Consider the following 14,151-nt stretch of genomic DNA (forward strand, 5'->3'; position numbering starts at 1 on the left):
GAAGATGAACTCTGTTTTAGACAAGCTGAGTTTGAGGTAATACAATACATTCAAGCAGGCAAATGGGTATATATGATACATACAAACACATACACATGTCTGGGGATCAGGAAAAAGATTTGCGCTGAAGACACTAACCTGAAAATTCTGGGCACAGACGAGTAAATGGTAACCGACTTTATGAGAAGAGATAAGATTGCTTAGAAATATGTGAAATGAAAAGAGGGTGGAGATCACAGACCTCACGGGCATTTAAAAGTTGAACAGAAAAGGAGAAGCTAAGGAAGAACACTAATAGCGCTGGCAGGAAAGCATAGGAGAGTCCTCTAATAAAGCCAAGAGAAGAAGAGGAAGTCCTCTAATAAAGCCAAGGGAAGAAGTGGTCAAATGTGTCAAACATTGTTAAAAAAAAATAAAAAAGAAAAAAAGAAAGAAAAAAGTCAGGGAATGGGCAGATTAAAAGTATCCTTTGGATAAAAATAGCTTTGGTAGAGTGGGTGGGAGTGGAGCTGGACACACCTTAGTTTGGAGTGGGTTCAAGGGTAAGTAGAATAAAAAGAAACGAAGTCAGCCAGTATTAGACATCTTGCTCAAGAAATTGGCTACAAAGAAACTAAGATACATAGTTGCAGGAGTGGAACACAGTCAAGGCTAAGTTCTGTTCCTTTGTTGTTACAGATTGTGTATGTTTTACAGAATTTGATCTTAAGCATGTTTAAATGTTGATAGGAGGCAACCTAAAAAGAAGAAAAAGTAGAAGAAAAGGTAAGAATAAATATAAAAAATGAGCAGTCTTTGAAATGGAGCACAGAAGAAGGAACTCGTTTTGAAGAGGCAGCAGTATCTCTTCCACTGAAGTTGTATACTACAAGGAAGAACTAGTAAGGATGTAGGCACATTTATAGATTTAGTTACTGAAAATTAAGAGAGTTTACATGTGATAGCTTCAAATGTGTAATAAACATATTGAAGTTTAAATACTAAAACAAATCTGTTCATTGAGAATTTTTTCTAAGTTATGAGCTTAAGATAGACATTAACATATAAATTACATAAAATAGCTGTCCCATCCCTAAACCTTAGATTTTTAAGAAAAATTAAAACAATATTTAATGCCTACTATGTGTAAGACACTATGCTGTGGAGAACACAAAAAGGCTCTTTCCCCAGATATATGAATAGCTTGTGTCCTCTTCTTTTAGGTCCCTGTTCTCACATTCTACTTTATTTCTCTCCATTGAATTTACTACCACCTGATATATTATTTTTTTCTTATTGTCTGTTTTCCCCTCTACTGGAATAGGGCAGTAACTTTTTCTGTTTTGTTCACTGCTGTATACCCAGCATCAATAATACTGACTATAATGGATAGGGATACAAAATAAAATTTTGATTTAAGAGGCAACTTATCTTCAGGAAGGTACTATCTGTTAAGTGGGGGAGAGATTATATACAGAATACACCCCTGCTATGGTCTGAATGTCTGTCTGTGTTCCCCCAAAATTCATGTTAAAACTGAATCCCTAATGCTATAGTATTAAGAGTTGGGGCATTTAGAAGGTGACTTGGTCATGTGCATTGTACTGTCATGAGAGGGATTCGTGCCTGATATAGTTTAGATATTTGTCCCCTTCAAATCCCATGTTAAAACTTGATCTCTAATATTGGAGATGGAGCCTAGCAAGAGGTATTTGAGTCATGGGGACAGACTAAGACAAAAAACTGGTACCAGGAGTGGGATGTTAAAACTAAACTTTAAACTAAAGCTGCTTAGGGGTTGTAATCCTAGTCTCTGATAAAACAGACTTTAAATCAAAAAAGATCAAAAAAGACAAAGAAGGGCATTACATAATGGTAAAGGGATCAATGTAACAAGAAGAGCAAATTATCTTAACTGTATACATGCACCCCAAACAGGAGCACCCAGATCCATAAAGCAAGTTCTAGGAGACCTACAAAGAGACTTAGACTCCCACACAATAATAGTGGGAGACTTTAACACCCCACTGTCAATACTAGATCAACGAGACAGAAAATTAACAAGGATATTCAGGACTTGAACTCAGCTCTGGACCAAGCAGACCTAATAGACATCTATAGAACTCTCTACCCCAAAGCAACAGAATATATACATTCTTCTCACACCACATAGCACTTATTCTAAAATTGATCAATAATTGGAAGTAAAACACTCCTCAGCAAATGCAAAGAACGTAAATCATAACGAACAGTCTCTTAGACCACAGTGCAATCAAATTAGAACTCAGGATTAAGAAACTCACTCCAACCCACACAACTACACGGAAACTGAACAACCTGCTCCTGAGTGACAACTGGGTAAATAAAGAAATTAAGGCAGAAGTAAGTAAGTTCTTTGACACCAACGAGAACAAACAGATAACATACCAGAATCTCTGGGACACAGGTAAAGCAGTGTTAAGAGGGAAAGTTATAGCACTAAATGTCCATTATCAGCAAGCGGGAAAGATCTAAAATCGACACCCTAACATTACAATTAAAAGAACTAGAGAAGCAAGAGCAAACAAATTCAAAAGCTAGCAGAAGACAAGAAATAACTAAGATCAGAGCAAAACTGAAGGAGACAGAGACAGGAAAAACCCTTCAAAAAATTAATGAATCCAGGAGCTGGTTTTTTGAAAAGATTAACAAAATTGATAGACTGCAAGGCAGACTAATAAAGAATAAAAGAGAGAAGAATCAGATAGACACAATAAAAAATGATAAAGGGATATCGCCACTGATCCTACAGAAGTACAAACCACCATCAGAGAATACTATAAACAGCTCTACTCAAACTAAAAACTCTAGAAGAAATGGATAAATTCCTGGACACAAACACTCTCCCAAGACTAAACCAGGAAGAAGTCACATCCCTGAATAGACCGATAACAAGTTCTGAAATTGAGGCAGTAATTAATAGCCTACCAACCAAAAAAAGCCCAGGACCAGATGGATTCACAGCCGTATTCTACCAGAAGTACAAAGAGGAGCTGGTACCATTCCTTCTGAAACTATTCCAAACAACAGAAAAAGAGGGAATCCTCCCTAACTCATTTTATGAGGCTAACATCATCCTGATACCAAAACCTGACAGTGACACAACAAAAAAATCTAATTTCAGGTCAATATCCCTGATGAACATCGATGTGAAAATACTTAATAAAATACTGGCAAACTGAATACAGCAGCATGTCAACAAGCTTATCCACACGATCAAGGCGACTTCATCCCTGGGATGTAAGGCTGGTTCAACATATGCAAATGAACAAACATAATCCATCATATGAACAGAACCAATGACAAAAATCACATGATTAGCACAACAGATGCAGAGAAGGCCTTGGACAAAATTCAACACCCCTTCATACTAAAAAATCTCAATAAACTAGGTATTGATGGAATGTATCACAGAATAATAAGAGCTATTTATGACAACAAACCCATAGCCAATATCATACTGAATGGGCAAAAGCTGGAAGCATTCCCATTGAAAACCGGCACAAGTCAAGGATGCCCTCTCTCACCACTACTATTCAACATAGTATTGGAAGTTATGGCCAGGGCAATCAGGCAAAAGAAAGAAATAAAGGATATTCAAATAGGAAGAGAGGAAATCAAATTGTTTCTGTTTGCAGATGACATGATTGTATATTTAGAAAACCCCATCGTCTCAGCCCCAAAACTCCTTAAGCTGATAAGTAACTTCAGCAAAGTCTCAGGATATAAAATCAATGTGCAAAACTCACAAGCATTCCTACACACCAATAATAGACAGAGAGTCAAATCACGAGTGAACTCCCATTCACAATTGCTACAAAGAAAATAAAATAACTAGGAATACAACTTACAAGGGATGTGAAGGACCTCTTCAAGGAGAACTACAAACCACTGCTCAAAGAAATAAGAGACAACACAAACAAAAGGAAAAACATTCCATGATCATAGATAGGAAGAATCAGTATCATGAAAATGGCCATACTGCCCAAAGTAATTAACAGATTCAATGCTATTCCCATCAAGCTACCACTGACTTTCTTCACAGAACTAGAAACAACTACTTTAAATTTCATATGGAACCAAAAAAGAGCCCGTATAGCCAAGACAATCCTAAGCAAAAAGAACAAAGCTGGAAGCATCACACTACCTGACTTAAAACTATACTAAAAGGCTACAGTAACCAAAATAGCATGGTACTGGTACCAAAACAGATATATAGACCAGTGGAACAGAACAGAGGCCTCAGAAATAACACCACACACCTACAACCATCTGATCTTGACAAAAACAAGCAATGGGGAAAGGATTCCCTATTTAACAAATGGGGCTGGGAAAACTGGCTAGCCATATACAGAAAACTGAAACTGGACCCATTCCTTACACCTTATACAAAAATTCACTCAAGACGGATTAAAGACTTAAATGTAAAACCTAAAACCATAAAAACCCTAGAAGAAAACCTAGGCAATACCATTCAGGACATAGGCAGGGCAAAGACTTCTTGACTAAAATACCAAAAGCAATGGCAACAAAAGCCAAACTTGACAAATGGGATCTAACTAAATTAAAGAGTTTCTGCACAGTGAACAGGCAACCTACAGAATGGGAGAAAATTTTTGCAATCTACCCATCTGACAAAGGGCTAATATCCAGAATCTACAAGGAACTTAAACAAATTTACAGGAAAAAAACAACCTCATCAAAAAGTGGGCAAAGGATATGAACAGACACTTCTCAAAAGACATTTACTTGGTCAACAAACATATGAAAAAAATCTCATTGTCACTGGTCATTAGAGAAATGCAAATCAAACCACAATGACATACCAGTTAGAACAGCAATTATTAAAAAGTCAGGAAACAACAGATGCCGGAGAGGATATGAAGAAATACGAACACTTTTACACTGCTGGTGGGAGTGTAAATTAGCTCAACCATTGTGGAAGACAGTGCAGCAATTTCTCAAGGATCTAGAAACAGAAATATCATTTGACCCAGTAATCCCATTACTGGGTATATACCCAAAAGATTATAAATCATTCTACTATAATGACACATGCACATGTATGTTTATTGTGGCACTGTTCACAATAGCAAAGACTTGGAACCAACCCAAATGCCCATTAATGATAGACTGGATAAAGAAAATGTGGCACATATACACCATGGAATACTATGCAGCCATGAAAAAGAATGAATTCATGTCCTTTGTAGGGATATGGATAAAGCTGGAAACCATCATTCTCAGCAAACTAACATAGGAACAGAAAACCAAACACCACATGTTCTCCATAAGTAGGAGTTGAACAATGAGAACACATGGACACAGGGAGGGGAACATCACACACCAGGGCCTCTCAGGGGTTGGGGGACAAGGGGAGGGAGAGCATTAGGACAAATAACTAATGCATGTGGGGCTTAAAACCTAGATGACAGGCTGATGGGTGCAGCAAACCACCATGGCACATCATGTATACCTATGTAACAAACCTGCACGTTCTGTACATGTATCCCAGAACTTAATGTATTAAAAAAAAACAAAAAACAAAAAACTAAAGCTGCTTCAAAGAACTTAGAGAGCTCAAAACAAAACCAAAAAAGCTCATACACAAGAAAAACTTTAAAACTTCTTAGAGACTGGTTAAGTGGTTGTGACAAAAATGCTGATTAAAATATAGAAAGTAAAGGCCATTTTCACGAAGTCTCAAATAAAGTTTTTAAAAACTAAACAAAAAAATTGGCCACATTATATGTTATGCTTGTAACAAAAAACTTGGCTACATTGTATCCATGCCTAGGACTTTGTAAAAGGCTGAACTTAAGAGTAATGACTTAAGCTACCTGGCAAAAAAAAGTTTCTAAACAACACAACGTTCAAAAGGGGACATGGCTGCTTCTAACAGCCTACTATCAGATATGGGAGTTCAAAAAACGACAAAGTTAAAGCTAATAATTAAGAGAAAACAGAGCACACAAATTTGAAAAATTTACAACCTGACCATGTGGTAGAGGGAAGTTTTCAGGAGAGAAATCCAAACTACCCAGCCCCAGGTACCAGAACAACAGGTTGTTAAAGCAATTAACATGACTAAAAGAGAGCCAGTTGTTAACAGTCAAGACAATGGGGAAAAGCCCCCAAGATATTCCAGAAATCAAGGCTACCCCTTCCATCACAGGCTCAGAGACCTCCTCAGGCAAAATGGTTTGGGAGGCCAGGCCCAGGGTGTTGCTGCCTTGTGCTGTCTTGAGATGCTACTCCCCACGTTCTGGCTGCAGCCAGGGCTCAAAAGGCCCCAGGTACTGGTTGGACTGCCACTCCAGTGGGTGCAAGCCACAGGCCTTGATGGTTTCCAAGTGGTGTTAAGTCTGCAGGTATACAGAATACAAGATCCATGGAAGCTTGGCAGCTTCCACCTAGATTTCACAAGATATGTCAAGAAGTCTGGGTGCCCAGGCAGAAGCCTGCCACGGCAGAGCTCCTACAGAAAGATTCTACCAGGCTAGTGCCAAGGGGAAATGTGGGGTTAGAGTCCCCAGAGAGAACTCATTGGGGCACTGCCCAGTACAGCAGTGGGAACAGGGGCACTGCCCTCCAGGCCCCACAGTGGTGGCAGTCTAAAGCCAAGAGAAAAAGAGAAAGGTGTGGTCAAATGTGTTAAACACTGTTATGAAAAAGAGAGAGAAAGAGAGAAAGAGACTAAGAGAGAAAGAGGAAGGAAGGAAAGGAAGCAAAGGAAGGAAAGGAAGGAAGGAAGGGGAAAGATCAAAAGTATCCTTTGGATGTAAACAGCATACACCCTCAGCCTGGAAAAGTTGACAGACATTAGACTCCAATCCATGAGAACAGCCATGTGCGCTATGCCCAACCAAGCTATAGAGATGCAGCTGCCCAAGGTTTTGAGAGCCCACCTCTTGGACCAGTGTGCTCAGGATGTGGGAGGGAGTGGAAAGTGAGGAAGTGGAAAGATTAAAATAATCCTTTGGATGAAAACAGCATACACCCTCAGCCTGGAAAAGTGACAGACATTAGACTCCAATCCATGAAAGAAGCCATGTGGTCTGCCCAACCAAGCCATAGAGATGGGGCTGCCCAAGGTTTCAAGAGCTCACCTCTTGGACCAGTGTGCTCAGTTATGGGACATGAGTCAAGAGAGATTATTTTACAGCTTTAATATCTGCCCTACTAGGTTTCAGACATGGGTGGGTCCCTTTTTGTTGGTCAAGTTTTCTCTTTTAAAATGAAAATGTTTACCCAATGTCTGTTCCACCATTGTATCTTAAAAGTAAATAATTTGTTTTTGATCTTACAGGCTCATAGCTATAACGAACTTGCCTCGAGTCCTGGATAAGACTTAAGTTGATGCTAAAACTAGTTAAGACTTCTGGGGACTTTGAAAGAGATGATTATATTTAACAACAGAAAAAAGACAAGAGGGTGGGCGCAGTGGCTTACACCTATAATCCCAGCACTTTCGGAGGCTGAGGCAGGAGAGTTGCTTTAGCTCAGGAGTATGAGACAGCTTAGGCAACATAGTGAGATCTACCTCTACGAGTAATAAAAAAATTACCTGGCCATGGTAATGCATGCCTGTGGTTCCAGCTACTTGGGAGGCTGAAGTGGGAGAACTGCTTGAGCCCAGGCGGTTAAGGCTACAGTGAGCCATGATCCCGCCTCTGCACTCCAGCCTGGGCAACAGAGTGATACTCCGTCTCAAAAATAATAATAATAATAATACAAGAGATTTGGGGGGCTAGAAGTGAAGTGATATAGATATTTGCCCTCTTCAAATCTCATGTTAAAATGTTATCCCCAATGTTGGAGTTGAGAGGTGTCTGGAACATGAGATAAGATCCCTCATGAATGGCTCGGTGCTATCATGTAATGAGTGATTTCTCACTCTATTAACAGAACAACTAATTGTCTAAAAGAGCCTGGTACCCCTCCCTTCTCTCTCTCGCCATGTGATATGCCAGCTCCACTTCCCCTTCCATCATGATTAAAAGCTTTCTGAGGTCCTCACCAGAATCAGAGGCTGATGCCATGCTTCTGTAAAGCCTGCAAAACTATGAACCAAGTAAACCTCTCTTCTTTATAAATTACCCACCTTCAGGTATCCCTTTATAATAACACAAACAGACTAAGGGAGTGCTCTTATAAAAAGGGCTGCAGGAACCTGTTTACCCCTTCCGCCATGTGAGGACACAGAGACAGCGTCATCTATTCAGCAGAGACACTGAATCTGCTGGTGCCTTGATTCTGCAAATCTTCCAAAACTGTGAGAAATAAATTCCTATTGTTTATAAACTACCTAGTCTAAAGGTATTTTGTTACAGCAGCTCAAACTATTAATAAAACAATACTAACATTCACAAATGAGGGCAGCAAATGCTAAGAGTGATGTGAAAAGCAACAACAAAAAGTGGTGTAAGAGTTCGGAATACTGCTAATCATCCCAGACAAGTACAGAGTTGTACAATCACCCATCACCTTCTAGAACAGTTTCATCATCTCAAAAAGAAACCTTGTGCCCCTTAGCTATCACCTGCCAACTCCCCAGCTTCCCCAGTCCTAAGGAGCCACTAATCTGCTTCCTGTCTGTGTTTGCTTCCTGTCCACATTTGCCCACTGTGGACATTCCATAAAAACAGAATCATATAATACATGGAATTTTGTGACTGGCTTCTTTCATTTAGTTTGTTTTTCAAGGTTCATTCATACATGTTGTAGCATGTATCAGTATTTCATTCCTTTTTATGGCCAAATAATATTCCATTATATGACTATACCATATTTTGTTTATCCATTCATCAATTGATGGCCATGTGGGTTGTTTCCACTTTTTGGCTATTATGAATAATGCTTCTGTGAACATTAGTATATAAGTTTTTGTATAGGATAATTTTTCTAAGAGATGTGAATTTTCATAAAGCTTATAAATTTATCCAAATCAAAAAATTGTATTCTGAGACAATGTCCTTCAAATTTTTTGTTGTTGTTGTTTCTTTGTTTGCTTTTTAAGAGAGAGGGTCTGTCTCTACCCAGGCTGGAGTGCAGTAGCCCATTCATAGCTCACTGCAGCTTCCAACGCCTAGGCTCAAGTGATTCTCCTGCCTCAGCCTCCCAAGTAGCTGGGAGTGCAGGCATGAGACTGAGCTCAGCCAAACTTTTTTTTTTAAATATTAAAACATCCTTTTTAAACGAAAGGATGGCAGTATAAAAAAGTAGTTTTGTTTAATGTGCTTATTAGGTAAAATAACTATTTAAAATTTTGCTTTTCTGTTAAATCCAAAAGTCTAAAAAGTGTTGATCAAAGAAAATACAAGATAGTTTCTAAAGTAAACTAAGAAGGTTTTCCCCCCAGAGTTGAAATCACATATTGTAAACAGTAGAAAATGAAATACATAAGCCAAAAGGTAGATCTTGCCAGGCTAAGGAATTTGGGCATTATCCCACAGTCAATAAGTAAATTAACAAAGCTGTTTAAATATAAAATTATTGACTCTAAGATATCACTATATTCAGCAAACAGTAATTGAGCTACTACTGTATAAAAAGCACTGAATTTGGTACTATGAGTGATTCCAAAAAGACTTTTGCCTCTGACACTACCAAAACCACTCCAGATAAAATTCCAAATGACTTCAAATTGCTAAATCCAATTTTTATTTTTCAGTTCTCATCTTACTTGACCTATCAGTAGCATCTGACATAAGTAAAACACTCTCTCTTCCTTGAAATACTTTCCTTCTTTTTTTTTTTTTTTTTGAGACAGAGTCTGGCTCTATTGCCCAGGCTGGAGTGTAGTGGCACGATCTCGGCTCATTGCAAGCTCTGCTCCTGGGTTCAAGTGATTCTCCTGCCTCGGCCTCCCTGAGTAGCTGGGATTACAGGCAGGTGCCATACGCCCAGCTGATTTTTTGATTTTTTTTTTTTTTTTTTTTTTTTTACTAGAGACAGAGTTTTGCCATATTGGCCAGGCTGGTCTCAAACTCCGGGCCTCAAGTGATCTGCCTGCCTCAGCCTCCCAAAGCGCTGGGATTACAGGTATGAGTCACCATGCCTGGCCAAAACACTTTCTTTACTTGGCTTCTAAGACACCATACTCTTCTGGGTTTTCGTCTTACATTACTAGTGGCTCCTTCGCAGTCTCATATGCTGGTTCTTTCACAGCTCCACAATTTATAAACATTAAGAGTATTCAAGGTTCGGCCCTTGCACCACTTGCATCTCTTGTCTATCTCCTTTTCTTAATGCTGTCAGTCTAACGGCTCCACTAGAATGTAGCTCCAACAGGGTGAGAATCGGGGACTGTTTTGTTTATACTGGATCCCTTGCACCTAAAACAGTGCCTGGCATATAGTAAGTGCTTGACAAATATTTGTTCAATACATAGATGGATGAATACATGGCTTTATATATTATCTATAATCTCATGAATTCTCCAATTTATACTCCCTGCCTGGATCTCTGTCTGCAGCTCCAGACACATCCAACTGCCTATTTGCTATCTCCATTTGAATGTGTAAAATACATCTCAAACTTAATGACTTAATGGAAGAGAACTCCAATCACCCTCCCAAAGTCTTCTCCAGCTGGCTTCACTTTCTTAGCAAATTGAAGCCCCATCCTTCCAGTTTCTCAAGCCAAAAATTTTCTCAAACAGTAAGCTGCCACTACATAAAAAGCACTGAATTTTGGTGCTTTTTATATAGCACCAAACTATAACTCCTTTTTTTTTTTTTTTTCTTCTTGAGACAGAGTACTCTGTCACTCAGGCTGGAGTGCAGTGGCACGATTTCAGCTCACTGCAACCTCCGTCTCCTAGGTTCATGTGATTCTCATGCCTCAGCCTCCTGAGCGGCTGAGATTACAGGCATGCACCACTGTGCTCAGCTAATTTTTATATTTTCAGTATTAACAGAGACAGGGTTTTGCCATGATGGCCAGGCTGGTCTTGAACTCCTGGCCTCAGCCTCCCAAAGTGCTGAGATTACAGGGATGAGCCACCGCACCCAGCCTAACTCCTTTTCTTTCTCTCACACTACATATCCAATCTGCCAACAAATACTGTGTATTCTGCGTTCATAATATAGCCAGCATCTGTTTTTTTCTCACCACATCCACAATTATCACTAAGATTCAAGCCTTCTCATCTCTCACCTGGATGAATGCCAACAGCTTCTTAATTGGACTTCCTGCTTCTTGTCCACCTCCACTCCCCAATTCAGAACCACAAGCAGAGAAATTCTCAGATTTGTTCTGAGAACAAGCAGAAAAATTCTTTTTCAAACTTATGTCAGATCACATTACTTCTCTGCTCATAATCCTGCAGTTATTCCCACTTCACTGAGTAAAAACCCAAATCTTGAAAACTGCTTATAAGGCTCTCTTCAATCTGGCCCTAAGTCAACTCTGACCTCATCGTCTACTATTTTTCCCTCACTTATTCTGCTCCAGTCATACTGGATTCTTCTGCTGTTCTTTCCAAAGGTCAAGCATATCTCTGCCTTTTCCCTTACTCCTCCCTTTGCCTGGAATGGTCTTCCCCTAGATATCTGCATCCCACCACCTCCTTCAGGTATGCTCAACTGTCACCTTCTCTGTGACTTTTCCCCTGATCATCATATTTAAAACTGCAACCTCATCCCTACCCTTGTATTCTTTATCCCTTTACTCTGCTCTATTTTTCTCCACAACACTTACCACCTAAAATACTACATATTTTACTTTCTGCTTGAAGACATGACTTTCTGTCTTTCACTCACTGCTATATCCCTAGCATTTAAATCAGTGCCTGGCACAATGGTAAGTGATCAAGAGTCTCTCTGTTGAGCTAATGCTTTCATTTCCACCAGGGGGCCCAACGATCACGTAGCCCGGTGTTTCAGGAAGATCATAAAGCATCTCTAAGATTTCTTTGTGCTCTGATCCCTAGAAGGACTACAACTTGCCTAGAAAGAAAAACTGTGCTTTGTCTCGGCAACCACAAGGAGGAGTTGAGAAAAAGAGCCGAGCAGAGAAACCAGATAATGCTGTTTCCCTTGCTTTTCCCTCAGTAACCTCAAGGTGGAAGAAAACTGGATCTGGAGCCAGCTGTACTGAATGAATGATTTTTCTCCATACTATGAGTTACCTAGATACAAACGTAAACAGGAAACATCACAATCCTTTCGAATGCCACAAACAGGCCAAGGGAATCCATATACACAGGCCACTAAGGACAGGAAGGGTGTTTCTTTAACTCCAGCACTAAAAATTCTCCACAAATTCAGGGGAAGAGCTCCCGTTAGCACAGAAAGACACATAACTAACTCACGGATGAAGGCCGAGTGTTTCAGGTCGTCAGTACTCTCTGGCCAGAGAACTATTAAGTCAATTCTATTTAATACTTAGGGCACCCACAATTCGTTAGCGGTATAAGGAAGGCAGTCCCACGTCTAAATTCTCAGATTTGGCGGATCGCATGGAATTCATTAACATAAGATTCATTAAACACCCAGATCCATTTCCCACGGGCTTGTGACTCACCGCCACCTGTTGATGCCCACGTTGGAGGAGCCGGCGAACCAGGGGTCCAGGATGTAGACGCAGCGGATGGTGTCGGCGCCCTGAATGCATTCCTTCAGGGCGGGGTTGTCGTGGAGCCGGAGCCCCTTTCGGAACCAGTGCACTGCGTTCACCCCCATGCCGGGGGCGCGCGGCGGGTCCTCCACGGAGAAATTCAAGGAAGGAGGCTCCGGCTCATAGCCGACACCTTCGCTTCCAAGAGAATTGCCTCACCCGAGGAGTAAGCAAAGGACAGTAGAGGGGGGACAGGAAAAAATGACTCCAAGGAGGGGACTGGAGAAGGCGGGGGCGCTGGAGGCGCAGTGAGAAGATGAATGGAGGTTGCCCAGTCGGCGGAGTCCGGGTTTGACGCCCTTTAGGAGCCCGCGCCCGCCGCAACCTCCTGGAGGCGACGCATAACTTCGAGGGCCTCGGACCTCCGGAGCCTGAGCAAATTCCACGAGCTCGAGCCGCCACGACGGCCCGAGCTGGCACGGACGGCCCCAGGAGGTTCGTCACGGAAACCTCGCCCCACCAAGGCGGCTCCTAAAGACAAAACGGCCCGCCCGAGGTGAGTCACCGAGGAGAACCGAAGGGGAATGAGCCCCTGTCGGCGACGCTGTCTCTCGGCCCAGGAGAAAGGACCGGGGACGGAGGCGAGAGGCGGTGGTCGAGGCCGCTGGACGGCTGCCTGCCGGTGACCGGTCCCGAGGCTGCCCGGGTGACTCTGCCGCCGCCGCCGCGTCAGCGGCCTCGGCCCCGCCCCCGGCTCTTCATTGGAGGGCGCGCTCCCCACGTGACCACCGGCACCTCACGTTTCTGAAGTGTGTTTACTACACTGACTCGGAGGGGGAATCTGCTTGCGCTTCGGTCGCTTTTGGAGGGGCGGCAGCCGCTTGATCCCAGAACTGTTGACCCTCGCCCACACGCTGAGCTCACTGCCTCTGCCCCTTTCCTGTGCCGACTGGCGGGCCGTCCCTTGGAGGCAAACCGTGTTGACCACAGGCCCCTTGTGAGGGAAGGCTTAGCCCCGCCCCCAGGGACCGTGAGCGGGCACTATTGGCCGAGGTTCGGTGAGACCCGGATGAGCACGGGGATGCGGGGAGCTCGCGGGCGCGCGCGCTGTTCAGAGAGGCGCGCGTGCGCGCTCGCTGCGCTCCAGAGGGTAAGGGGGCGGGGCCCGCGGGCCGAAGCGCGCTAGGTGATTCCTCCCGTGGGATTTGGGGAAGGCCTGGAAATTGTCCGGTGTCTTTCAGGAGCCAAAGGTGGAGTCGGGCGGAGAGTGAGGGGAGGATGGAGTGGAAGGAGGAGAGTGGGAGGCTCCACGTAGATTTCAAGTCCAAACCATGTGCTTGCCAGAGAACCCTACTTTGGAGATTGTGGAGCTGTGCCCCTCCACTCTCCTGGCCCTTGGGTGCCTCCTCCCCCTTGTACATGCTCTGGGGAAAAGGGTAATTGGCAGGACGGATGCCAGGCATTCCTGGACTTCCTGGAATTTTTTAATACTAGCGATATATATCATCAACGTTTCACCCCTAATCTGTTACATTTAATGTAGTTTACCGGTCTCTTTGAGACTGGACGTTT

General features: G+C 42.3%; 1 protein-coding gene across 1 annotated transcript in view; it reads right to left on the reverse strand.

Annotated features, from left to right (window-relative positions):
* The window catches only part of CRY1 (cryptochrome circadian clock 1), a 103,451-nt gene extending 89,849 nt beyond the window's left edge, over nt 1–13,602 (reverse strand). Inside the window, exon 1 of the mRNA XM_011975540.1 lies at nt 12,547–13,602. Within this exon, the coding sequence (XP_011830930.1) occupies nt 12,547–12,704 (158 nt within the window). The 5' untranslated portion in view covers nt 12,705–13,602. The remainder of the gene's footprint in view (nt 1–12,546) is intronic.
* Between the last annotated feature and the right edge of the window lie 549 nt (nt 13,603–14,151).

This window comes from Mandrillus leucophaeus, unplaced genomic scaffold (assembly GCF_000951045.1).
Source record: "Mandrillus leucophaeus isolate KB7577 unplaced genomic scaffold, Mleu.le_1.0 Scaffold157, whole genome shotgun sequence".
Taxonomy (NCBI): domain Eukaryota; kingdom Metazoa; phylum Chordata; class Mammalia; order Primates; family Cercopithecidae; genus Mandrillus; species Mandrillus leucophaeus.